This window comes from Sus scrofa, chromosome 15 (genome assembly GCF_054392235.1).
Source record: "Sus scrofa isolate SSC_HxYL_T2T_F1_AM1 chromosome 15, Sscrofa_HxYL_maternal_Yorkshire_Landrace_v2.0, whole genome shotgun sequence".
NCBI classification, from domain to species: Eukaryota; Metazoa; Chordata; class Mammalia; order Artiodactyla; family Suidae; genus Sus; species Sus scrofa.
The window spans coordinates 75,919,408-75,946,863 of NC_139397.1; the positions used below are offsets into that span (position 1 = coordinate 75,919,408).

The window sequence follows — 27,456 nt, forward strand, 5'->3', positions numbered from 1 at the left end:
TCTCATCAAATGGCCTCTCCTTCAATATTGGGATTTTTTTTTTTTTTCTCTCAGGCAACCAAATTATGTGTAGATCTAGTCAGTGTTTAGCACTTTTTTTAGGTGTGTCACAGAAATCCAAGAGTCTATTCCATGGGGTTTGGGGTACAAGAGTTGCTTAGCAGTAAGCTGCTAGTGACATTCCCAGCAAGGTTGAAGAGAGTACTTCTAGAAGTGTCTTTTTTATTTTATTTTATTTTATTTATTTATTTTTTATCTTTTTGCTATTTCTTTGGGCCGCTCCTGCGGCATATGGAGGTTCCCAGGCTAGGGGTCGAATCGGAGCTGTAGCCGCTGGCCTACGCCAGAGCCACAGCAATGCGGGATCCGAGCCGCGTCTGCAACCTACACCACAGCTCACGGCAACGCCGGATCGTTAACCCACTGAGCAAGGGCAGGGACCGAACCCGCAACCTCATGGTTCCTAGTCGGATTCGTTAACCACTGCGCCACGACGGGAACTCCTAGAAGTGTCTTTTTTAAAGGACAAAATCTCCACGTTGCAAGTTGAGATGCTCAAGGTCTTCATCAGATGAGGGTACGCTATGAAAAGACTGCTCTACCAAAACATAGTTGTTTTTAATAGAAGCAATTGGGCCTTTTCAATATTGGATATCTCTCCTTTTAGCACTTGTGGGTCAAAAGAAGCATGAGCCAAGTGCTTTGGGTGTCCTGTCACTATGTCAAAGGGTGAGAGTTTATGAGTTCTAAAAAGTATGAATTTGAGATTTAAAAGGACCAACCACAATGCTTTTGGCCAAGCTATTTGGAGGGCCTCTACAAAAAATGTTGCCAGTTGAGAATTAATGATGCCATTAGTGTGTTAATCTAAACTGGAGAATTGAGGCAACAATCTATAACAGTGAAAGTGTTGTGAAACTGGCCAAACAGTGATGACTTGTTAAAGCACTTGGCCAATGAAATGGGGTACTCAAACACTATGAAGTTGGAAAGAAGTTTTCAGGAAGGAATAATGTTTCCCAAAGGACATTAGCCCACAGAAGAAGCAGTAACCAGTCTACAAGTACAGGTTCCAGTCCAGTGTGAAAACATATAGACCATAACTAAAACATTTCTATCTCTTAGAGGAAGTTGTATGAAATTCATTTGCTGGACCTCAAATGGTCCATTTGGCATTTAAAAAGTCTGGGAATAGTAGGATCAGGCTTCCCTGGGTTATACTTTGGACAATTAGGACAAGTGGGTTAGGCACTTTGTGTGGCCTTGTTAATTTTTCCCAATCGGTATTCATTCATGAAAATTATCACTTCATCATTAGATCAATGATTTAATGCATGTACAGTGGTGAAGATTAGGACTCTCTAGTGGAACTGGGCAGTTTGGTCCAAACCAGAACTTTTTCTTTTTATCAAACCAACAATTTTTTTTTTGTCTTTTTGTCTTTTTAGGGCCACACCCCGGCATATGGAGGTTCCCAGGCTAGGGGTCAAATCGGAGCTGTAGCTGCCAGCCTATGCCATAGCAACATGGAACCCAAGCTGAGTCTGTGACCTACACCACAGCTCATGACAAGCCAGATCCTTAACCCACTGAGCGAGGCCAGGGGTCAAACCCACATCCTCATGGATTCTAGTTGTGTTCGTTAACCGCTGATCCATGACAGACACTCCCAAACTAACAACTGTTGAATTTCCAACCTGTTTTTCCTTTTCTGAGGCCAATCATTAGACTTCTTTAGCAAGTTTTTATAAATTACTATTTTAATAACTTGGAAATTACCTTTGGACCATGACAGAGGTTTTGCTGCTATTGGTCCCTTTAAGGATAATATACTTTGCAGAAATATTAGCAAGGTGATTTCTCTTAGCTGCCAGAGATTTAAGTATAAAATGTCCTATAATCTTAATAATAGCTAAAGTGGCAGATAAAATTATTGCACATAATAATTCCCAAGCATAAGGGCCATTTTTAATTTTATTTCCACTGGAAATAAGGAGGCCATATTGCTTCCATAACATTCCAAAATCATGAGCTACTTCAAAAGCATATCTACTGTCAGTATAAATATTGGCAGTTTTGTCCTTGGCTAAAGTTCAAGCCCATGTAAGAGCGTATAATTCAGTCTGTTGAGTTGCAGTAGCCATAAGTAAAGATGCTGTCTCAACAACATCAAAAGGAATTATGATAGCATGTTCAGCATACCATTTGCCATTGTCACCTTTAAAATAAGAACCATTGGTGAACCTTGAGAACTCAACATTACCTGGTGGAATTTCTTATATATAGATCATTGTGAGGAGTCAGAAGGTGATCCATCAGTGTTAAACCGTCATGAGGAACTTTGTGGGTGATAGAGGGGAGAAGAGTAACCAGGTTAAGGTTATTATAATGGAAGAGAGTTTTGTAAGGGGCACTTAACAAAAGGACTTCATAGGAGGTAAGATAGCTGACTAAGAAGTATTGAATGTTGTAAGAATTGATGTATAAAAATGCTTAAAGGGGATCCCACAATGATTTTCTTGGTGGCTTTAACCAAAAAGGCAGCAGTTGACATAAGGCAGGGAGGATATCCCAGTGTCACAGGTCTAGGTGCTGGCTATATTTACCTTGTAGATTAATGGTGGTCCTCGTGTTTTTGGGGTGAAACTCCAAGGTCATTACATTGCTTTTCATATACAAAAAGGAAAAAGAAATTGGGATGACCAAAAGCCAATGGCTTCATGAAACTTTCCTTTAAGGCCTTGAAAGCTATATCTTCCAGTTCTTCCCATAAAATTGGGTTGAGGTTGTTATTGTTGAATAAAACATGTAGAGGTTTGGTCATGAGAGAGAAATTTGGAATCCAGTTTTGGCAATAATCAAGTACCTCAAGAAAACCTCACCATTGGTGCTTCATTTGGGGTTTGGGGAAACTTAGGACACCATGAAGTCTATCTAGATCTAGGGGTGGAACTCTGGTTTTGATATCATATGCCCTAAGTAAATAACTTGGGTTTGGGCAAACTGCAATTTTTCTTTTTTTTTTTTTTTAATTTTATTTTCCCACTGTACAGCAAGGGGGTCAGGTTATCCTTACATGTATACATTACAATTACAGTTTTTCCCCCACCATTTCTTCTGTTGCAACATGAGTATCTAGACATAGTTCTCAATGCTATTCAGCGGGATCTCCTTGTAAATCTATTCTAGGTTGTGTCTGATAAGCCCAAGCTCCCGATCCCTCCCACTCCCTCCCCCTCCCATCAGGCAACCACAAGTCTCTTCTCCAAGTCCATGATTTTCTTTTCTGAGGAGATGTTCATTTGTGCTGGATATTAGATTCCAGTTATAAGTGATATCATATGGTATTTGTCTTTGTCTTTCTGGCTCATTTCACTCAGTATGAGATTCTCTAGTTCCATCCATGTTGCTGCAAATGGCATGATGTCATCCTTTTTATGGCTGAGTAGTATTCCATCGTGTATATATACCACATCTTTCTAATCCAATCCTCTATCGATGGACATTTGGATTGTTTCCATGTCCTGGCTATTGTGAATAGGGCTGCAATGAACATGCGGGTGCATGTGTCTCTTTTAAGTAGAGTTTTGTCCGGATAGATGCCCAAGAGTGGGATTGCAGGGTCATATGGAAGTTCTATGTATAGATTTCTAAGGTATCTCCAAACTGTTCTCCATAGTGGCTGTGCCAGTTTACATTCCCACCAACAGTGTAGGAGGGTTCCCTTTTCTCCACAGCCCCTCCAGCACTTGTTATTTGTGGATTTATTAATGAGGGCCATTCTGACTGGTGTGAGGTGTTATCTCATGGTAGTTTTGATTTGCATGTCTCATAATCAGCGATGTTGAGCATTTTTTCATGTGTTTGTTGGCCATCTGTATATCTTCTTTGGAGAAATGTCTATTCAGGTCTTTTGCCCATTTTTCCATTGATTGATTGGTTTTTTTGCTGTTGAGTTGTATAAGTTGCTTATATATTCTAGAGATTAAGCCCTTGTCAGTTGCATCATTTGAAACTATTTTCTCCCATTCTGTAAGTTGTCTTTTTGGTTTCTTTTTGGTTTCCTTTGCTGTGCAAAAGCTTTTCAGTTTGATGAGGTCCCATGGGTTTATTTTTGCTCTAATGTCTATTGCTTTGGGAGACTGACCTGAGAAAATATTCATGATGTTGATGTCAGAGAGTGTTTTGCCTATGTTCTCTTCTAGGAGTTTGATGGTGTCCTGTCGTATATGTAAGTCTTTCAGCCATTTGGAGTTTATTTTTGTGCATGGTGTGAGGGTGTGTTCTAGTTTCATTGCTTTGCATGCAGCTGTCCAGGTTTCCCAGCAATGCTTGCTGAATAGACTTTCCTTTTCCCATTTTATGTTCTTGCCTCCCTTGTCAAAGATTAATTGACCATAGGTGTCAGGGTTTATTTCCGGATTCTCTATTCTGTTCCATTGGTCTGTCTGTCTGTTTTGATACCAGTACCACACTGTTTTGATGACTGTGGCTTTGTAGTATTTCTTGAAGTCTGGGAGAGTTATGCCTCCTGCTTGGTTTTTGTTTCTCAGGATTGCTTTGGCGATTCTGGGTCTTTTGTTGTTCCATATAAATGTTTGGATTGTTTGTTCTAGTTCTGTGAAAAATGTCATGGGTCATTTGATAGGGATTGCATTGAATCTGTAGATTGCTTTGGGTAGGATGGCCATTTTCGCAATATTGATTTTTCCAATCCAGGAACATGGAATATCTTTCCATTTCTTTACATCTTCTTTGATTTCTTTGATTAAGGTTTTATAGTTCTCGGCATATAGGTCCTTTACCTCTTTGGTCAGGTGTATTCCGAGGTATTTGATTTTGTGAGGTACAATTTTAAAAGGTATCGTATTTTTGTATTCCTTTTCTAATGTTTCATTGCTGGTATACAGAAATGCCACTGACTTCTGAATGTTAATCTTATATCCTGCCACTTTGCTGAATTTATTAATCAGTTCAAGGAGTTTTGGGGTTGAGTCCTTAGGGTTTTCTAGGTATAGAATCATGTCATTTGCATACAGTGACAGTTTGATCTCTTCTCTTCCTATCTGGATGCCTTTTATTTCTTTTGTTTGTCTAATTGCTGTCGCTAGGACTTCCAAAACTATGTTGAAGAGCAGTGGTGAGAGTGGGCATCCCTGTCTTGTTCCAGATTTGAGTGAGAAGGCTTTCAGTTTTTCCCCATTGAGGATTATATTTGCTGTGGGTTTATCATAAATGGCTTTGATGATATTCAGGAATGTTCCCTCTATACCCACTTTGGCGAGGGTCTTGATCGTGAATGGATGTTGAACTTTGTCAAATGCTTTTTCTGCGTCTATTGAGATGATCATATGAGTTTTGACTTTTTTTTTGTTAATGTGGTGTATGATGCTGATTGATTTGCGTATGTTGAACCATCCTTGTGAACCTGGGATGAACCCAACCTGGTCATGGTGTATAATTTTTTTGGTATGTTGTTGGATTCGGTTGGCTAAGATTTTGTTGAGAATTTTTGCATCTATATTCATCAATGATATTGGCCGATAGTTTTCTTTTTTGGTGGTATCTCTGCCTGGTTTTGGAATGAGGGTGATGGTGGCCTCATAGAATGTCTTTGGGAGTATTCCTTCTTCTTCAACTTTTGGAAAGAGTTTAAGGAGGATGGGCACCAATTCCTCTTTATATGTTTGATAGAATTCACCTGTGAAGCCATCTGGTCCTGGACTTTTATTTGTAGGGAGTGATTTTATGACCTCTTCAATTTCATTTCTAGTGATCGGTCTGTTCAGTTGGTCTGTTTCTGCTTGATTCAGTTTTGACAGGCTGTAAGATTCTAGAAAATTGTCCATTTCTTCCAGATTGTCAAACTTGTTGCCATATAGTTGTTCATAGTATTCTCTTGTGGTTTTTTGTATTTCTGCTGTATCCGTTGTGATTTCTCCTTTTTCATTTATAATTTTGGTGATTTGGGTTCTTTCTCTCCTCTTTTTAGTGAGTCTGGCCAGGGGTTTATCAATTTTGTTCACCTTTTCAAAGAACCAGCTCTTGGTTTTATTAATTTTCTCTATTGTTTTTTGAGTCTCTATATTATTGATTTCTTCTTTGATCTTTATAATTTCCTTCCTTCTGCTGACTTTAGGACTTTTTTGTTCTTCTTTTTCTAATTCATTTAGGTGGAGGGTTAAGTTGTCAATTTGGGATCTTTCTTCTTTTTTGAGAAAGGCCTGGATTGCTATAAATTTCCCTCTGAGCACTGTTTTCGCAGCATCCCATAGATTTTGAGAGGTTGTGTCTTCATTATCATTTGTTTCAAGGTAGTTTTTAATTTCCTTCTTGATTTCCTCATTGACCCATTGGTTTTTTAGTAGCATGTTGTTTAGTCTCCATGGAGTAGGTTTTTTCTCTTTGCTTTTCCCGTGGTTGATTTCTAATTTCATGGCATTGTGGTCAGAGAAGATACTTGAGATAATTTCTATGCTCCTAAATTTATTGAGATTCGCTTTATGTCCCAATATGTGGTCGATTCTTGAGAATGTTCCATGAGCATTTGAGAAGAATGTGTATTCTGCTTTTTTTGGATGTAGTGTCCTGAAGATATCAATGAAGTCTAACTTTTCTATTGTTTCCTTTAGGATCTCTGTTGCTTTATTGGTTTTCTGTCTAGAGGATCTGTCCATTGATGTGAGGGGGGTATTTAGGTCTCCTACTATGATTGTATTCTCATCAATATCTCCCTTTATGTCTGTTAATATTTGTTGTATGTATCTGGGTGCTCCTATGTTTGGGGCATATATGTTGATGATAGTAACATCCTCTCCTTGGATGGATCCCTTAATCATTAAATATTGTCCTTCTTTGTCTTTCTTTATGTCTTTTGTTTTAAAGTCTATTTTGTCTGATATGAGCGTTGCGACTCCTGCTTTTCTGTCATGTCTATTGGCATGAAATACTTTTCCCCACCCTTTCACTTTCAATCTATATGTATCTTTTGTCCTAAGGTGAGTTTCTTGTAGGCAGCATATTGAAGGTTTTTGCCTTTTTATCCACTCAGCCATTCTGTGTCTTTTGATTGGGGCATTCAGTCCATTGACATTTAAGGTGATAATTGATAGATGATTATTTATTGCCATTTGATCCTCGTGTTCCAGTTGATTCTATGGTTCTCCATTCTTCTTCTTTTTTTTTTTTTTTTTTTTTTTTTTTTGGTTGGATGGCCTCCTGTTATTATCTGCTTGAGTGTATTTTTTTTTTCATTTTTTGCAAATGCAATATTTGGTTTTGGCTTGTGGTTGCCCTCAAACTGCAATTTTTCATTGGAAAATTTATGTCCCTTTAAGTCTAAAATCTTTAGCAAGTAGATGGCCATCTTTCTGTGAAGGGACTTGAGAAGGAGGGCACAGAAGCAAATCATCCAGATATTGTAACAAAATAGAACCTTTAAAGAACTTTAGGTCATCCAGATCAGCCTTCAAAATTTGTGAAGGACTCTCGGTAAAACCTTAAGACATTACTGTCTAGGAAAACTGTTTTTCTTCCCAAATGAAGGAAAAAAAAAGTTCTGGCTAGCCTCATCATCATACTAAAACTGCATTGCATAAATCAGTTGTATTAAAGAATTTACTTCCATTGTGGATGGATGTTAGTAAGGTATGAGTGTTTGGAACAATAGGGTGACCAGAGATAGCAATGTTGTTTATTGTTCTGAGTTCCTAGACATACCTCAGCCCTCAGCACTTAGGATTCCTCACCAGTAACTTGGGAGTGTTACAAGGGTTAATACAAGGGATAATAAAGTATTGAGGCTTATAATCTTCCACTTTGGAGTTTATACCTTTAAATGGTGTCTTTATTTATAGGGTATCAATTAATTCTGGGAAGAAGTTTTGAGGGGTCTGTTTGTATTTTGATGGGAGGTACACTGTGAGTTTTGCCACACCCATTTTGGAGATTTTGCCCACAAGGAAAGTGGTAGTTGATTCAATAGGCACAAGGGATTAGCTTTTTCAGAATCTGCTTCAGTACCATCAGTGTAGGAACAAATAAAAGACATCAAAGGGCTAGTTATTCACCTGGTAGGTTACTTAGATGACTATACTGTCAGTTTCTAGAATTATTTCCCCTCTGGGAGAAAGAAATTCTGGCATGCTACTTCTTCACTAAGTCTCAGCCTAATAAGTGAATAGGGGCAGAGGAACTAAGGAGAAAACAGTGGGCATCTCTCAAAGGGTCTAAACCAAAGGGAATAGAAACCTCTTGAGGTTCATTAGAGATTCCCCACTATTTGACCTCTTTCAGTACTCTGAGGCATAGGGGCTGCCTTATGGCACTGGGGTTGAATACTAAGACTGTGACTGCAGTGTCATTTAGGAATGGAAAAAATTTATCCCCAAACCGAAATAAGAGAACTGAAAAGAGCCCCTGTAGATCGTTGGAGCCTAGTCATTGAGAATAAGGAGGATGTCAAGAAGGCTGGTTAGAGGGCCAAAGATGCTGGAAGTGCTTAAATATATAGCAATCTCTTTTCCAATGTCCTGATTCTTTGCAGTAATAGCAGAAATCAGAAGGTTTGGATTTTGTTAAGGACCTTTCATTTGCTTGAATTGAAGATGAAGAATGCAGATGCTCTTATTTGGATGTGACTCATCTAGAGTAAGAAAGAGCTGCTTTGCCAGATTAACTAAACCTGCAGTGGACATAGCTTCCCACTTCATCCTGGTTCTTTTTATTGGAAGGGAGGGGTCCCAGTTCACCCCATTAATAAGTGCAGAGTTAAAAGCTGCTTGGTTGGAATAAACATCTGAAGGAAGACCAGAGTTTTCTTTAAAAAACAACCTAAAGTCAATTCTAATTATCATGAGCATGTTCAACATGTTTTATATGTAAACCTGATTTTTTTTTTCTAATCAACAGGGTTTTCTAATCTGAAAATTGCTCAGTGAAGTTGCCTAGCACTTGCTTGAGCCTGATCATATAATTTAGTGGGCTGTTCTCCTGATTATAATTCTTTCCAGAACTTTCCCAGCTAGTGGTTTTCGTCCAATGCTAGACCTGACCTTCCCTGACAAGCATATGATTTAGCTGATGCAAGTCAGAGAAACCAGGTTGATAAGTTAAGTGACTGTAATAAATTCCTCCAGCATCTGTGAGAATCTTTGGTTGCTTCGGGAACATCTTGGACTCTGGCTCTCAGTTCAGCTTTAGTCTAGGAAGTATAAGAAATTAAGGTTTAGCCTCTGGATCTTCAGAAAGCTCAATATTAAAGGTATACATTCTGACAACTTTAGAGGAAAAGGAAGAGGGGAGAGTTTCAGAGAAAAGGGAAAGACTGACAAGAAAACTAGTATGAGGGAATTGCAGGTATTTTGGAGATGTAGGCAGTGTAGAAAGGAAGGAGTTAGATGCACCAGAGGTGGAGTCTGGCCTGAGGAGGAGCAGTAGAGACAAGATGGGGCTGGAGGCAAAGCCTAAGACAAAGAAGCCAAGGGGAAGAGATTGGGGCTTTGTGAGCCCTTTTTTTCTCTTTTTAATCATTTATTTGCCTTAGTTAATCTGAAATTCGTATTTTGCATAGAGACAATTTTAAACTCCTGATAACATTGGCAAGCCTCAAAATATCAATCAAAATAAGTATTCCAATCAGTTCTAGAAATTGTTGAACTATTGTAGTCCAGCTCAGCTTTAAGGAAATGAATTTTGGGGATTTTAAAATTTCCCCATCATGGCCATTGATATTCTAAATTACCTTTGGTCAGGTCAGTCCATTTATTTAGAAATGTGCATGAGGAAGGACCCTGGTTTTAAATATAAAATCAGCTAGAATTCATGCAGGGAAGGTACCCAGAGGTTTTTCCTTTAGAGCAAAGACAATTTTCTAATAGTTTAAACAGTTTTTTTGCACAAATGGCTTAAATCAAAAAGCTCTGCAATTCTGTAAGTCAGTCCCAGCCAGTCCTTAGAAGACAGATTGATCCTGGAGAGGCTAGGCTGAAGGCTTTTTTTTTTCCCCCAAGTCTTCAGAGAACAACCCTTCTAAAGGAATAGGCCAAAAGCTGAAAAATCAGCATAGTTTCATCTGAAGCAACCCTCACCCCAAAAGAATTGGGCAAAAGGCATTTTCAACTAGTTTCTATTAAAATAGTCTGATCTCAAGATCATACCAAAGTGCCAAAGGAATAGTCATACAGAATAAAACCTTAACCAGAAAGACAAAACCTTTAAATAGATCCTGAATAAAGTCTTCAGAGCTTCAAATATAAGAGGACACGAGTTCAAATGCAGGAGAAAGATGTACCTTCAGGCTCTGGGCTTGGCAAACAATGCAGTAAGCAACAGTGGGCTCAGCTGAGAGTACCACACCTTTTCTTCACCAGCCCTGGAGACATAGAGAGTCTCCTCTGGTCACTGAAAAGTGCCACCAAAATTTTTACATGAAACAAATAGACAGATATTTCTCCATCAAAGATAGGTTTTTTGGGGGGTCAGCAGAGAATTGCAATTTAGAGTCTACCACCAAGGCAAGCAACAGGCAAGTCCCTGCACAGCAAGAGAAGTAGGATGGACAGTTTTATGGAAAGGAAAAGTTGGGTGAGCAACTAAGGGTCCAAGTCCTTTCATTTGCTCAGTTGTTGCTAAGAAAGAGGAAGAGTCTTTCTTCTTCCTATTGGCCTCTGCTGTGATGTGGGGCATGAGAACTTCCCCTTCTGATATTCCAACTCTGTTTTATTGAGGTTTCTCTCTCTCTTTTTTTTTTTTAAGAGCAATAAATCTATGTAAATATTCCATGTTTTCAAAGAGAACAAACTAAACAATTTTTCTTGGAGGCTATTGTGATTAAACATCAGGACAAATTGGAGTTAAGTTCTAGAATGTCCATCCCTAGAAATGTATAAATATTTATATTACTTATTTACATAACATTTATTTAAATTTAAATTTATATTATGTTTACATATAATCTTTATTTGAGGATCATAAAATATTGTATCACAAAGAATCATGGTACTTAGATATTTCAAGTACACCTCAAGACTGAAGTACTTACTAAGTTTCTTACTTTTTTCAAGGCCCTCAATTTCTGGGATTATTCTCATTGAATCTTTGTAAGTATAAATAAAATTTCATACAGCTTATAACCAACCCTCTCTCTCCTTTTCTCATCTTTCATAAATTAAATAGTCCAGTGTCATAAAATTCTATTCAGAACTTTGAAGAAAATGACTGTCAACTTGTGTTGATGGATTAGCATTAGGGATTTTTTTAGCATGTTTCTCATCAGTTATGGATCTAATATTTTGTAAATTGATATGGCTTGAATTTAAGAAATTGGGCCTAAATTTCTGTTTCAGAAAGCAAATAAATGGACATTTTGTTTGATTTTCAATGTAAGAGTTTTAAATTAATATTTAAATAAAAGAGAGGAAATATGTTATAAAACTAAAAAAACTCATTAAGAGATATTAAACATATTATTTTAGCAACTAATATGCTGATATGTGCCAAGTACTGTTCTACATGCTGGGAATATAGCAGTAAACAAAACTAAGTCTTTGCTTCATGGAACTTAGAACAAATGATAAAATGAAGAATAGTAAGAGATAGGGAATAGGGTAGTAAGGGAAGCCTCTTTAAGCAACTCACATTTGAGTAACTTGACAGGACATTAAGTACCTAAATGTTATAATTTCCTTTTACTAATACAGAGTGCTATTACATATTTACTAGGATCCTGAAACAGACAATGCTAGAAATATAGCAGACCTATGCATATATGAAACTCCATAAAGATAAAAATGCAACAGAATATACATTAAGTAAACACATGGTTGCATATTCGTGTATGCGTGTGCATGTGTGTGCTTATTTGTATTATTTTTTGAAAAGAGTGCTTGAATTGTATCACCCTGATAGCCAGCAAAAATCACACTTTGGTTTGCAAAAGCTATCTGTAGCCAAGGTTATCCATGCCTCTAGGCTTTTCTGAAGCAGAGAAAACAGTATGACTATGATTATATAATCAATGAGGTACATAACTCTATTCCCTATATTCCATTATATGCAAAACAAAAAGCGAGAACAAAAAGCCAACTGTGGAGAAATTTTTCAAATAATTAGGGGGAGAATCTCTAGATATGAAGCCAAAACACATAGGTTTAAGTCCTGGTTGTACGGCTTCCTATTGGATCTTTGGGAAGTCGTTAATTTGCTAACCCCCAGTTTCCTTTCACTAATGAAACCAAGTAATCAATTAGTTAACCAACCAAACAATCCCTGTTGTTTACCTAATACAGGGTCAGCCTTGACAACAAGAAAATGGATATAATAGCCTCTGACTGTGAGGAGTGAAAAGGATATATTTACATAAACAAAAAATTACAATATTGTATGAACACACCAAAAACGAAGAATAGGATTGTGCTGAGTCCCTGGTGAAATCTTTATATTCATTATTATTACTGTTCTGTGGAATTCATTTAATGTCTCAGGCTTCTTTTTTGGGCTAAGCAAGGAAATTCTTTAAGCAATTGGCCTCCCCCCTTTACTCTGCCATTCTTTTTGAATAAGAAATTAACAGTAATTATTGAGTGAATGTTTATTTTTAAAAAAAGCTGTCGGCAATTAAAACAAAATGTTAAGGTTTTTTTGGCATTTACTTGTATTCAGACATTTGATAGCACTTCAAGTTCTGGTATTGAGTTACTTGAAGGTTATAATGCAGCTGGCATTTAAATATATTTCATCAGGGAAAAACGAGGAAATAGGAAATTTATTTCAGCTATTTATATCCTAGACCAAATAACTGCTTCTTACATATGCACACTTGCAAGCTGATAAAGAGAAAAAGACTCTAGCAGTCTTGCATTATTAGCAGAACAGAGCTGTAGCATACAAATTCTGAAAAGGATGCTCAAAGAAGGACAAAGAGTTTATTTACTACATAAAACAGAAATAAACCATAGTATATTTTTTTCTGTGCTAATCTCATAAGTGTACCTATCTACTTATATGGATTGAATTAAAATAGGATAAATGTAGCATTGATTGCAGAAGGAGACATAGAAAATGAGAATATTAATTGGATTTCTGATCTCCGTTCCACATCTTCTCTTTTTAATTTGAGAATTACTATAACTTTCATATACTGGTGAAAATTTTGCCTCTGAAGACAGTGATAATAATTTCTATAATACTTTGATTTATGTGATGTGCTCATGTGTAGAATTAATTTCACCTCCTCAATGAAAAGTAGTGTGTAGGAATATCTATCTCTATGTGTTTGTGTATGCATATAAATATATACAATTATATATATTTATTTGTATACGATGGAAATGATAGGTATTATTATATTTGAAATAAGAATACTGTTAACACTATAACTTGCCTTTCAAACAAGAAAGTTGAGTAAAACATTTCTAGGTATGTTTTCAGGGACCCATGTGTGCATCACTGAAGGCAGAAAGCATGGCGCATAACTCCATTTACACTTGAACTACCCCTCAACAGTCTTATTACTTCTTATTACCTTTCTGACACCATTACATTGAACATTTAAAAGTTATAGTAAAGTTATTATGGTAAAGTTACTTAACTTTTAAATGTTCAATGTAATGGATGGAGTCAACCCAAATGTCCACTGATAGATGATTGGATTAGGAAAGGTGTGGTATATATACACAATGGAATACAACTCAGCCATAAAAAAGAACAAAATCATGCCATTTGCATAAACATGGTTGGAACTAGAGATTCTCATCCTGAGTGAAGCAAGTCAGAAAGAGAAAGACAAATACCATATGATATCACTTATACCCGGAATCTAATATATGGCACAAAGGAACCTTCCATGGAAAAGAAAATTATGGACTTGGAGAATAGACTTGTGGTTGCCAAGGGGGAAGGGGAGGGACTGGGAGCTTGGGGTAAATAGAAGCTGAATGTTGCCTTTGGGATGGACTATCAGTAGGATCCTGTTGTGTGGCACTGGGAACTCTGTCTGGTCACTTATGATGGAACATGTAATGTGAGAAAAAAATATATATACATGTATGTGTAACTGGGTCACCATGCTGTACAGTAGAAAAAAATATATATGTAAATAAATGATAAAAAATAAATAAAAAATAAAAAATTTAAAAAAGTTATAATAAAATTTACAAAACTTAAAATTTACTGTCTTAACTATTTTTAAATATATAGGTCAGTAGTGTTAAACATGAAAGGGACCAGACTATGCCATCTTTAAATAGATCACTTTGGCATGAAGATTATTTTGAGCTAAAGGCAAATGAGTAAAAGCAGTCATTAGAGAACAGCTCTCTTTTCTCCCCCATCTGCCTAAAAGCAAGGCAAGTTTCCCTTTCGTAGGTGCCCCTATCTCTTGAACAAGAAAAAAGAACAACCTTTATCACTGGTGAGAGAGATGACACTGACATGACTCTGCCTAACCTGCACCTTGCTAAATAACCCTTGTCTTCTGTTAGTTTTCCCTACATACCTGCCTTCGACCCCTAGAAGCCCAAATACCTTTTCCTTTGTCTTTTCCTAAATTCATCATCCTTTGTTAAAATGACGTCTAAGCCACCGAGTTTAACCACTTATTTGAGTCTTTCTTGATTTTCTAAGACCTCTGTGCATGTACATAAAAACCAAAGTTTTTATATCAAGTATAATTTATTGCCTTTTCTTCTGTAGTTCTTTCTTTTGTTAGTTTCATTTTCAGGCCTCAGGTACTAACCCAAGAGGAATGACTCAAGGTTTTTTCACCACCCTGCAAATGTATTCACACTGTTGTGATACCAATCTCCAGAACTCGTTTTTATCTTGTGGTACTGAAACTCTATACCCATTAAACAATTCCATATTCTCCACTATCCCCAGCCCCAGGAAACCTCCATTCTAATTTTTCTCTAAATTTGGACATTCTTGGTAATGAATATAATCGAATTCTTACAGCATTTGTCTTTATGACTGGCTTATTTCACTTAGCCTCATGTCCTTAAGGTTCATCCATGTTGCTGCATGTGTCAGAATTTCCTAACTTTTTAAAGTGACTAATATTCTATTATGTGTATATACCACTTTTGTTTAATCTGTCATTAGACACTTGAGTTGCTACTTCCACCTTTTGGCTACTGTCATTAGACACTTGAGTTGCTACTTCCACCTTTTTGGCTACTGTGCATCATCCTACTATGAAGATAGCTACACAGGAGTTCCCACTATGGCACAGTAGGTTTAGGATCTGGCACTGCCATAGCTATGGCATAGGTTGCAGATGCAGTTCAGATTCAGTCCCTGGTCTGGGAACTTCCATGTGCAGTGGATGTAGCCAAAAGGGAAGAAAAAAAAGAGAGAGAGAGAGAGCTATATAAATATCTCTTTGAGATCCTGTTTTCAATTCTTTTGAATATATGCTCAGAAATGGAATTGCTGGATCATATGTTTTGAGGCATACTGTTTCTTATAGCTGTTGTACCATTTTATTTTATTTTTAAAATTTTTGACAAAAATAGTCCATGATTTATTTTTAAATGAGAAAAATTGCAGGGCAGTTAATAAAAACAACTAAGAAGAGTGAAACTATTAAACACTTCTAGCTTGGAAAAAGAGGCCTTCCTCATCATCTCTGTAAAACTTGTTAAATACCTACCTCCACCTGAACCTATATACTGACCTTTTTTGTTGTGATAGAACAAATAATTCAATATAGATATGTGGATAAAGTTCTCTATAAGTAGCTGAAATAGCTCAGTTGTGAGAGCTTTAGTCTGAAAATCTATAGGTCCCTTGTTTGATCCTGGGTTTTGGCAATGGTTTTATTATTTTTATTTATTGTTATTGAAACATAGTTTATTTACAGTATCTTATTAGTTTTGCCTGTACAACATAGTGATTCAATGTTTTTACAGATTGTACACCATTCAAAGTTACTATAAGATAATGACTATCATCTTATATATATAGCATAATTACCTATATTATATATCCTTGTTGCTTATCTATTTTATACGTAGTAGTTTTGATCTCTTAATTCCGTACCCCTAATATGTCTCACCCCACTTGCCTCTCCCCACTAGTAACAATTAGTTTGTTTTCTATACCTGTGAATCTATTTATTTTGCTGTATACATTCATTTCAATTATTTTTTACTTTCCACATATAAATGATATAGCGTAGTATTTATCTTTCTCCACCTTATTTCATTAAGCATAATATTCTCCAAGTCCATTCATATTGCTGCAAATGGTAGAATTTCATTCTTTTTTATATTGTTTTTAATTTATATTTATATTGGTTTTTTCCCCATATTTAGGCTATTATATACAGTTACTGCTGTTAACATTGTGGTGAATGTATCTTCCTGAATTTGTGTTTTTCCAGGTATAAATCTTGAAGTGGAATTGTGATAGTTATATTTTCAATTTTTGGAGGAACCACCATACGGTTTTTCAGAGTGGCTATATCAATTTACATTCCCACCAACAGTGTATCAGCATTTCTTTTTCTCCACATCCTCTCTAACATTTGCTATTTATAGATTTTTTTTGATGATAGCCATTCTGACAGGTTTTAGGGGATACCTCATTATTGTTTTGATTTGCATTTCTCTGATGATAAGTGATGTTGAGCATCTTTTCATGTGCCTGTTGACCGTCCGTATGTCTTCTTTGGAAAAAATGTCTGTTCAGGTCTTCTGCCCATTTTTGTTTGGGTTGTTTGGTTATTTTTTTAAATATTGAATAGTATGAGCTACTTATGTATTTTAGATATTAACATTACAAATATTCTCTCCTATTTAATAGACCGTCTTCTCATTTTGTCAGTGATTTCTTTTGCTATGCAAAAGCTTTGATTAATTAGGCCTCATTTGTTTCTTTGTTTTGTTTCCTTTGCTTAGGAGACAGGATGCTGCAAATTATATCAAAGAGTGTTCTGCCTATGCTCTCTTCTAGGAGTTTTATGCTTTGAGGTCTTAACTTTTATGTCTTTAATTAATTTTGAGTTCATTGTTGCGTATGGTGTAAGGAAATGTTCTAATCTCATTGTTTCACATGTAGCTATCCAGTTTTCCCAGCACTACTTATTGAAGAGACTGTCTTTTCTCCATTGTATATTCTTGCCTCCATTATCATAGATTAATTGATCACAGGTTTGCGGGTTTATTTCTGGGATCTCTAGACTGTTCCATTGATATACACCTGCTTTTTATGCCAGTACTATGCTGTTTTGAATCCTGTAGCTTTGCAGTATAGCCTGAAATCAGGGAGCTTGATACCTCCAGATTTGTTCTTTTTTTCCCTAGATTTCTTTGGCAATTTTGAGTCTTTTTTTGTTCCATATGAATTTTAGGATAGTTTGTTCTAGTTCTGTAAAAAATTTTGTGAGTGTTTTGATAGGGATTGCTATAGATTAATTTGGCCATTTTAATAGTAATTCTTCTAATCCAAGGGCATGAGACATCTTTCCATTTCTTTGTATCATCTTCAGATTCCTTTGTCAGTGTTCTGTAGTTTTCAAAATATATGTCTTTCACCTCCTTAGTTAAATTTATTTGTAGATATTTTATTCTTTTTGATGTGGATTTAAATGGGATTACTCTTTTACTTTCTCTTTTGATATTTATTATTAGTGTACAGATAAGCAGCAAATTTTTGTATTTTAATCTTGTATCCTACAACTTTGTTGAATTCATTTATTAGTCCTAATCATTTTCAAGTGAGGACTTAACAGTTTTCTATATAAAGCATCATGTCATCTGCAAGTAATAACAGCTTTACTACTTCCCTTCCAATGTGGACAACTTATTTTTTTTCTTGTCTAATTGCTTTGGCTAGGAATTTAAATACTATGTTAAAGAGAAGTGGGGAGAATAGGCATCCTTGTCTTGTTCTTGAATTTAGAAGAAAGGCTTTCAGCATTTCATCATTGAGTATGAGGTTAGCTGAAGTTTGAAAGAGATGGCCTTTATTATTTTGAGATATGTTCCCTCTAAAACCATTTTGTTGAAAGTTTTTTATAATAGACATACTTTGAATTTTGTCACATGCTTTTTATGCATCTGTTGAGATGATCACATGATTTTTATCCTACCTTTTGCTAATATGGTGTATCACATTTATTGATTTGTGAATAAAGAACCATTACTGAGTCCCAGGAATAAATCCAACTTAATCATGGTGTATGATCCTTTTACTATATTATTGAATTTAGTTTGCTAATATTTTGTTGAGGATTTTTACATCTATTTTATAAGAGACATTTGCCTGTAAATTTCTTTTTTCTGTAGTGTCTTTGATTTTGGCATCAGTGTAATGGTAACCTTGTAGAATGAAATGGAAGTGTGCCATTCTCTTCAGTTGTTTGTGATACTTTGAGCACAGGTATTAGTTTTTTGTTTTAATATTTTAATTTTTATTATTTTCTTATTTTTTGGTCTCTGTATATTAGTTGTTCTTTCTCTTTCATTTTGTTTATTTGGGTAATCTCCTTTTTCTTTTTGATGAACCTAGCTAAAGTTTTATTGGTTTTGTTTCTCTTTCAACAACAAGAAATTAGCTCTGGGTTTCATTGATCTTTCCTGTTGTTTTTTAAATCTCTATTTTATTTATTTCCTTCATGATCCGTATAATTTCCTTCCTTACATTGACTTTGAACTTTGTCCTTCTTTTTCTAAATCCTTTAGTTGGTAGGTTAGGTTGTTTATTGGAGGGGTTTTGTTTGTTTGTTTATTGATTGCTGTAAAATTCACTCAAATATTTTTAACTATAAATTTTTACTTTTAGAAATACTTTCGCTGAATTCCATAGATTTTGAAGTGGTGTGTTTCCATTTTCATATGTCTCAAGTTATTTTATTTCCTCTTTGACTTATTCATTAATCATTGTTTTTTTAGTAGCATGTTTAGTCTCCATATGTTTGATCTTTACAATTTTTCTTTTTGTAATTGTTTGGTTTCATACTATTTTAGTTAGAAAAAAATGCTTTATATAATTTCTATTCTCTTAAATTTGTTGAGACTTGTGGCTAGCATATGATCTATCCTTGAGAACGTTCCATGTGCACTTGAAAACAATGTACATTCTGCTGTTTGAGGGTGTAACGTTCTCTAGATATCTATTAAGTTCAACTGGTTTATTGTGTCATTTAAAACCACTGTTGCCCTATTGATTTTCTGTCTTGATGATCTGTCCATTGACGTAACCAAGGTGTGGTGTTAAAATCCCCTGCTATTGTTGTGTATTGGTGATTTCTCCTTTTGTGTCTGCTAATATTTGCTTCAAATATTTACATGTTTCTGCATTGGGTGCAAATGGTGTTAGGAAATATAATAACCTCTTCTTAATTGATCTACGTATCATTATAGAAATGTCCTTCTTTGTCTTTTGTTATGGCCTTTGATTTAAATTCTATTTTGTCTGAAATGGGTATTGCTACCGCTGCTTTCTTGCTGTTTGTTTTTTCATGAAATATATTTTTCTCTCCTCTCACTTTTGGTCTGTGTGTGTCTTTAACTCTGAATTAAGTGTTTTGTAGACAGAATATATAAGAATCTTATTTTTTTATCCAGTCACCCTTCCTATGTCTTCTAATTGGAGCATTTAGTCCATTGGCATTTAAAGTAATTATTGATAGGTGTGTACTTATTGCCATCATTGCCATTATATTGTATAATTTGTTTTCTGGTTGTTTTTGTAATTCTTCTCTGTTCATTTTTTGTTTGTTTGTTTCTTCCCTTGTGGTTTGGTTATTTTCTTCAGTAGTATACTTGTATTTCTTTCTTTTTAGTTTTTTTGTATAGATTGTAGGTTTTTGATTTGTGTTTACCCTAAAGTTTATATTTGTTGACCCATAGTTATAACTACTTGTTTCAAACTGGTAGTCATTTAATATTTCTGAGTAGAACATCCTATGTTGCAGGTTTTTCCCTTTCAGTAGTTTGGGTATATTATGCTACTACTATCTGGCCTACAGAGTTTCTTCAGAGAAATCAGCTGATAGTCTTAGAGGGGTTCCTTTGTATGTTAATCTGTTTTTCTCGTTGACTTTAGAACTCTTTCTTTACCTTTAACTTTTGTCATTTTAATTATGATATGCCTTGTATAGTTCTGTTTGGTTTCATCTTGTTTGAGACCCTCTGTGTTTTCTGTTTTTGGACATCTTTTTTTTCCTCCAGGTTTTAGAAGTTTTTAGCCATAACTTCCTAAAGTACATTTTTGATCCACTTCCCTCTCTCTCCTTCTTGAACCCCTATCATGAAAATGTTGGTACACTTAATATTATCCTAGAGATCTCTTAAATAATTTTCATTTTAAAAAACTGTTTATCTTTTTGCTATTCTGATTAGGCGATTTCTACCCATGGTTCTGTCTTCCAGATCATTTATGTGTTCTTCTGTATCACTTAGTTTGGTTTTCATTCCTGCTAGTGTGTTTTTTTTATTTTAGCTATTGAATTCTTCATTTTTGATTTAGTCTTTTAATATGTTCTAGTACCTTGTTAAAGTGCTCACTGTATATACATAAATTTTCCCCCTAATTTTTAAAGTACTTTTATTATGAATGTTTTGAATATTTTATCTGGTAAATTGTTTATATCTGTTGCATAGATGTTTTTATAGGAGTTTTAGCTTGCTTTTTCTATTGGGAATTATTCTCTTATTTTTCATTTTGCTTAACTTTCTATGCCTCTTTGAATTTAAACATTTACTGATTGTGGTCTTAAAGGAGTGCTCTCATGTGAGGGCTTCCCTGTATAGTCTACATGTGTCTAATGCCTCTAGGGGTAGAATTAAATTTGAGTGGGCCTAGATGGAGGGACTAGAGCAGCCACACCACTGAGGTGGGACTCCTCTCCACTCAGTAGCCAGCATCACCCTATTGAGGGTGTGATCTGATCCCAAGTTGCTAGAGCAGAAGCCCTGGGGATTGAGCTCAAACTGGCTCTGTTCCCTTCAAGTGTATGTTTTCTCCTCTCCTTGAACTGGGACCTTTGCCTCAGATGGTCAGAGTGCTGAAAGAATTGGAGACAATGTGGGCACCTCTGCAGCCCATAGCTCTGCTTAGACATAGTTTTGGGTGCCAGGCCCTCTTCATAGCGGATCACTGCCCACAGCTGTCCTATTGTAGAACTACTCTGCAGGGCAAGTAGAGCCCCTGTGAACTCTTTGTGTTTGTGAGTGCATGAACTGTAGTTTAGTAGCTTCCATCAGAGATTTGGGCTGCTTTTATTGCACTGTTAGAGCAAGATCCAGTACCATCACCAGTGCTGCCCATCTATGTTCTGCCCTGGGACCAGGTTGTGTCTGCATCCCACAGTTGAGTCTTCTCCCCTGTCATGGCTGCTCTAGATCTAGAGCTGCATTGTGATATGGAGTGAATGGGGCCATAACTTTGGCCTAAATTAAGCTGAGGTGTACTGTGAAGCTGTCACAAGAAACCCAACAGCCACTAGAGCAGACCTCTCCCATTCCTGCCTCGGGGCAAGCTAGCGTGCATACTCCTTATGAGCAGAGTCTGGGCTTCCCATGACCTTCCATTAGTCCCAGAAGTCTTCCAACCAGCCAGGGGACTTGTCTCTCCTAAATATCACCTCCAAGAGTAGGTTGACAAATACGTGCCTTGAACCACTCTTTGAGGTGGGCATTCCCCCCTGTGGAAACTCCATTTTCCTCTGAGTCCCCTTCCAGGGACACAGGTCCCAAACTGATAGCCTTTCTTCCCTTCATATCCAATTATGTGTGTATCTTTCTTATAGCCTTTATTGCACAGGAGTTCTTCTGCCAGTTTCCAATGAGAATTGCTCCACATGTAGATGTATTTTTTTGATGTGTTCATGGTGGGAGACGAGCTTCATGTCCTTTTACTCCAACATCTTGATGCAAACCTTAGGGCTATAACATTTTACATTCCTATGCACAAATGTTCTAATTTTTCCACATCCTTGCTTTGTTGAGTTGTAGGAGTTCTTTATATACTCTGGATATTAACACCTTATCTGATATATGATTTGCTAATATTTCCCTCATTCTATAGGTTGCCTTCAGACTCTGTTGTTTTTATCCTCTGATTAAAAACAGAAGTTTTATTTTGATATAGTCCAGCTTATCTACTTTTTGCCTGTCATATTTGTATTTATGTATGGCACTTTTGGTGTCATATGTTAGAAATTATTGCCAAATCCAATGTCATGAAGTTTTTCCCCTATATTTTCTTCTAAAAATTTTATATTTTAGCTCTTGTGATTAGGTTTTGATCTACTTGAGTTAGTTTTTGTATGTGATATAAGGTTATATAGTTTAACTTTATTTTTCTGGCATGTGGACATACAGTTTTACTGGTGAGATTTCTTAAAGACTATTCTGTCTGCGTTGTGTAGTTTGGACTCTCTTGTCAAAAACCATTTGACTTACGTATACAGGGTTATTTCTGGATCCACTTTTTAATTCTGTTGGTAGAGGTGTCTGTTTTTATTCCAGTTTGCCACTTTTTTGATTATTGTAGTTTTGTAATAAGTCTTGAAATCTGGAAGTGTGTGACTTCCAATTTTGATCTTTGAACACTCTATATTTTAAATATAGATGCTTTCTTCCCAGAATTGCAATTATAGTTTTTAGCTTTCATTCACAGCCTCATCTTAATAGAAAACAAAAATCTTTTATACTTTATATATTTGCACATATCAAGAGCTAATGGGATAGCCATGAAAACCAAGAGATACAATTCTCCATTAAGAACATTATGCACGCAAGACAAAAATATATTTAAAAATATATTACATGGAAGTATGAATTTAGAAGTGCCATTGTATGTAGGTGTGATGAAAGAATGATTTATAAGAGGATGTATTTGGAGCTAGGCTTAATAGAGTGGATTCATGTAGAACCACATTAGACAGAAAGAAGATAACTTTTGGGGCAGAAGTAAAGCAAATTGAGGGCAAGCAAGTTCTGATTGAGCAAAGAATTATTAAGATAAATTATAAGTAAATTTGGCTTTGTACCTGGCTATTATTTCATATTTACTCTTAAGAGTTTGTATATTCAAGTTGACTAAGTACATTTTTTCCCTTCTGTTTTGTAAATTCTGATTGAGGAAGCAGAGAATTTAATTTTTATTTTCTAAATCTACCATGACAATTATATTTTTATTTATGTATTTCTTTGTATAATTTAGGATTAAAATGGTTTTTATATTTACTCACTAACATGACTCCAAATGTTTTCATATACATATATGTTTTCATATATATATTTGTGTGTGTGTGTGTGTATATATATATATAGACTGTTTTCTCTGTTTTGAGTCTATGTAATTTGTGGTGGAAATGTTTTTTTTTTTAATGAAGAAAATTAGAGCTTATAGCAATAAAATGAGATACATTTTGTTCTAAAAAATAAAGAAAAATTTTAAAAGGAAATTAAAAAATCATTTTATTTTTTATGGCCACACCTGTGGGACATGGAAGTTCCCAGGCCAGGGATTGAATCTGAGCCACAATTGCAATCTATGCCACAGCCGTGGCCATACTGGACCCTTTAACCCACTGTACCGTAGCAGGAACTCTGAGAAGGGCAATTTTTAAAATACAGAAATTTTGGATGATTAAGTGGAAAAAGGTGATTCAGTTTAGACAGAAACTACATGAGGTTTTGTAAGGCTTTGTGCAACTAGAATGGAAGTTAAACCAGCCATTCTGGATCATAGGCTAAAGAAGATGATGAAGAATCTTAAAAATAACACCTCTACCTTTGTTTAAACATGTCAGAGTAGGCAGCTAAGAGGTGTTGGAGCAGAAATATGGCATGATGAAATGATACTTGGGAAGAGATATGTCTGAAGTTTTATATAGCAGATATTATAGATCGAAAAAGCCTGGAAATAATAGGATTCCCTATTGGCTATTGTGTTTACATAGATATAATTAGATAGAAATTTGTCTATAGCAGTTGCCTTAGAAACATAAAGCAATATGTAATAATACATTAAAATGAAAGAAAGAGTTCCCTTTGTGGTTCAGCAGGTTAAGAACCTGACATAGTGTCCATGAGGATGCAGGTTCGATCCCTGGCCTCACTTAGCGGGTTAAGGATCCAGTTTTACCACAAGTTGCTGGTGTAGGTCGCAGATGCAGCTCAGATCTGTCATTTCTTGACTGTGGCCAGCAACTGCAGCTCAGATTTGATCCCTAGCCCAGAAACTTCCATATGCTGTAGGTACAGCCCTAATAAGAAAAAATAAAATATAATTAAGGGAAGTGATAAAGACCAAATTCAGGATAGCTTCAGGAGGGATATGCATGAGATTTTATTGTCAATTGTATGCGTGTGTGCGTGTTTGTGTTTTAAACCTGAAGCAAATAAGGAGGAAGGACAGGAACTGTAAATGGAGATGATCCCAAGTATATTTTAAAGTGATTATTTCAGAATTGGTGACTGACTGAATACAAGGCAAGGGAAAATGGAGGAGTCAAAGGTGATTCTATTATTTCAAATTTGGGTGACTAGGAGATGTGTGGTATTGCTGACTTCATACACACACATAAACACATACACACGTACATTCTCTCACACATACTGAGGCATACTTAACACTTTTAATCTGGGTAGTAAAATTAAAAAGCACACATTAGATAAAACCAAGTGTTGTAAAAACTATTGTTAATCTTTACAGGCAAGGTTTTTGCCAGCAAATGAAAGTCGTAGTAATTGTCAAATTAAAAAGAAAAGATGTGTAATGAAGATTAGAAATCCAATTAATATTCTCATTTCCTGTTTCTTCTTGGTGAAACCAATTGTACATTTACCTGTACAGTGTTAGAAAAATTGATTAAAATATAATTTAACAATTTTTTGAGATTTTAATTTTTTTTTTTTTTTTTTTTTTTTTTTTTTGTCTTTTCTAGGGCTGCAGCCACAGCCTATGGAGGTTCCCAGGCTAGGGGTCTAATTGGAGCTGTAGCTGCCGGCCTTCACTAGAGCCACAGCAATGCAGGATCTGAGTCGCGTCTGTGACCAACACCACTCATGGCAAAGCCAGATCCTTAACCCACTGAGCGAGGCCAGGGATTGAACCCACAACCTCATGGTTCCTAGTTGGATTCATTAACCACTGAGCCATGATGGGAACTCCGACAGTGTCTTTTTTTTTAATTTTATTGAGTATAGTGTCTTTGCAATGTTGTGTTAATTGCTGTACGGCAAAGTGATTCAGTTATACATATACATATTCTTTTTCAAATTGTTTTCCATTATGGTCAGTCACATGATATTGAATATATACTTCCCTGTGCTATGCAGTAGGACCTTGTTGTTTATCCACCCTTTATGTAATTAATAGTTTGCATCTTCTAATCCCAAACTCCTAGTCCCTACCAAATTTAACAACCACATACCTGTTCTTTATATCTGTGAGTCTGTTTCTGTTTCATAGATACGTTCATTTGTGTCATATTTTAAATTCCACATATAAGTGACATCATATGGCATTTACCTTTTTCTGCCTGATTTACTTTGCTTAGTATGATAATCCCTAGGTCCATCCATGTTGCCGCAAATGGTATTATTTCATTCTTTTTATGGCTGAGTAATTGTTCATTGTGTGTGTCTGTGTATACACACATTCATGTTCTTGTTCTTTATACATTCATCTATCAATGGATATTTAGGTTGCTTCCATGTTTTGACTATTGTAAATAGTGCTGCTATGAACAAAGCTATAATTTATATCTTTCCAAATTATAGCTGTGTCTAGACATATGCCCAGGAGTGGAACTGCTGGATTATATGGTAACTCTATTTTTAGTTTTTTGAGGAACCTCCATACTGTTTTCCATAGTGGCTACAACAATTTATGTTCCTACCAACAGAGTGGGAGGGTTTCCTTTTCTCCACACTCCCTCCAGAATTTGTTAATGATGTCCATTCTGACCAGTAAGTGACTTCTCATTGTAGTTTTGATTTGCATTTCTCTAATAATTAGCAATGATGAATAGTAAAATAGTTTCTTAATAGACATTTGCACATTGATTTAAGAAAGTGTGTAGTTCTGCTGTTGCTAGAAAAATCTTATGTAAAAGGAATATATGACTTCTACATAAAATTCTTCCTTACAATTTTTGCCACTGACAGATGTTTTCTATACACATATTAGTACCTTAAGGGAAGGCCAAATTTTTCTAAAGCCAACTTATAATGTTGTTTTGCTGAGGAAGAATTTGATTTCATAGTTAATATAATTTAACCTATGAAAGTAAGACATTGTTTTATTGACATGAGAGATGCTGGCATGTCTAAAATTCTCAGAGTATATTGTAATGTTTTTATGACCTTGAAAAGTCTTCTGTAGAAGCTAGTTCATTTTCTGAATAATAATTTACTGTATAACTAAGAAAATTTGTTTGGTCTTTGAATTTAAATGTTTAATATCTTAATATTTCTATGTAATTTTGTTGTATTAAAATGTATTGAAAACAATGTCAAAAATAAATTTCAGAGTTCTGGCATTGTGGCGCAGCAGAAACAAATACGACTAGGAACCATGAGGTTGCGGGTTCGATCCCTGGCCTTGCTCAGTGGGTTAAGGATCCGGCGTTGCCGTGAGCTGTGGTGTGGGTTGCAGATGCGGCTTGGATCTGGCAGTGCTGTGGCTCAGGTGTAGACTGGCAGCAACAGCTCTGATTAGATCTCTAGCCTGGGAACCTCCATATGCTGAAGGTGTGGCCCTAAAAAGACGAAAAAAGACTAGATAAATAAATAAATAAATTTCATTATGTACACTCCAAGTTCAACTTGAAATATATGGAACATATGTAATTGTTATAATTTTAGGACAAAAAAAAAATATATATATATATACAAATACATTTCCCCTCTACCTTTATTTATTGCATTTAACATGTCTTGCTTTATTTTTCCCTAAGGAAGGGCATTTTTATTTGCCTTTTGCCTATTTCTTTCCTAGTAGAGATACAGTATAGACATAGATAGAGCCATTTTCACTAAATGTCATAGGAAGTTTTCTAGCTATAGTTAATGAGATAATTTTCTAAGATGATATTCTAAGTAATTGAAATGGAAAGATCCAGTATAAAGTAATTATTTTGTCATCATGCTAAGGTAAAGTTAAATTTTACAATATGAGTTAGTACATAAAATTCAATTTCTTAAACACTCATCTCCTGCCTCCTTTCTGACCAGTATTTTGTGAGAAATTTAAAATCGAATATAGCACACCATCCCTATCCTTAATGAGCTTATATAACATAGTAGGGAAATATTTTTCCCCATGAGTTAATTAATATGCATGAGTTTATAAGGTCTATAATAACAGTAAATGTAACTAATAGTTAATATTTATTGAATTTTTACTATGTAATGGGCATTTCATTGATTAGTTTACCTGCATTATCTTGTAGAATTCCCAGTAAAAGACCCATGAAGTATATACTGTGTTTTATTG

At 35.5% G+C, this 27,456-nt stretch overlaps 1 protein-coding gene across 8 annotated transcripts in view; it reads left to right on the top strand.

Annotated features, from left to right (window-relative positions):
• Positions 1–27,456, top strand: part of GALNT13 (polypeptide N-acetylgalactosaminyltransferase 13) — a 594,089-nt gene that overhangs the window by 225,669 nt on the left and 340,964 nt on the right. For 5 of the 8 annotated variants that reach the window (XR_014829013.1, XM_021076289.2, XM_021076293.2 and 2 more), the window contains exon 5: positions 11,064–11,099. The exons of the other annotated variants lie outside the window; for them this stretch is intronic. Coding sequence is in view for 4 of the 5 variants with exons in the window: in XM_021076289.2 (XP_020931948.1) it covers positions 11,064–11,099 (36 nt within the window). In the remaining variant the exon portion in view is untranslated. The remainder of the gene's footprint in view (positions 1–11,063; positions 11,100–27,456) is intronic. 8 annotated transcript variants of the gene reach the window in all.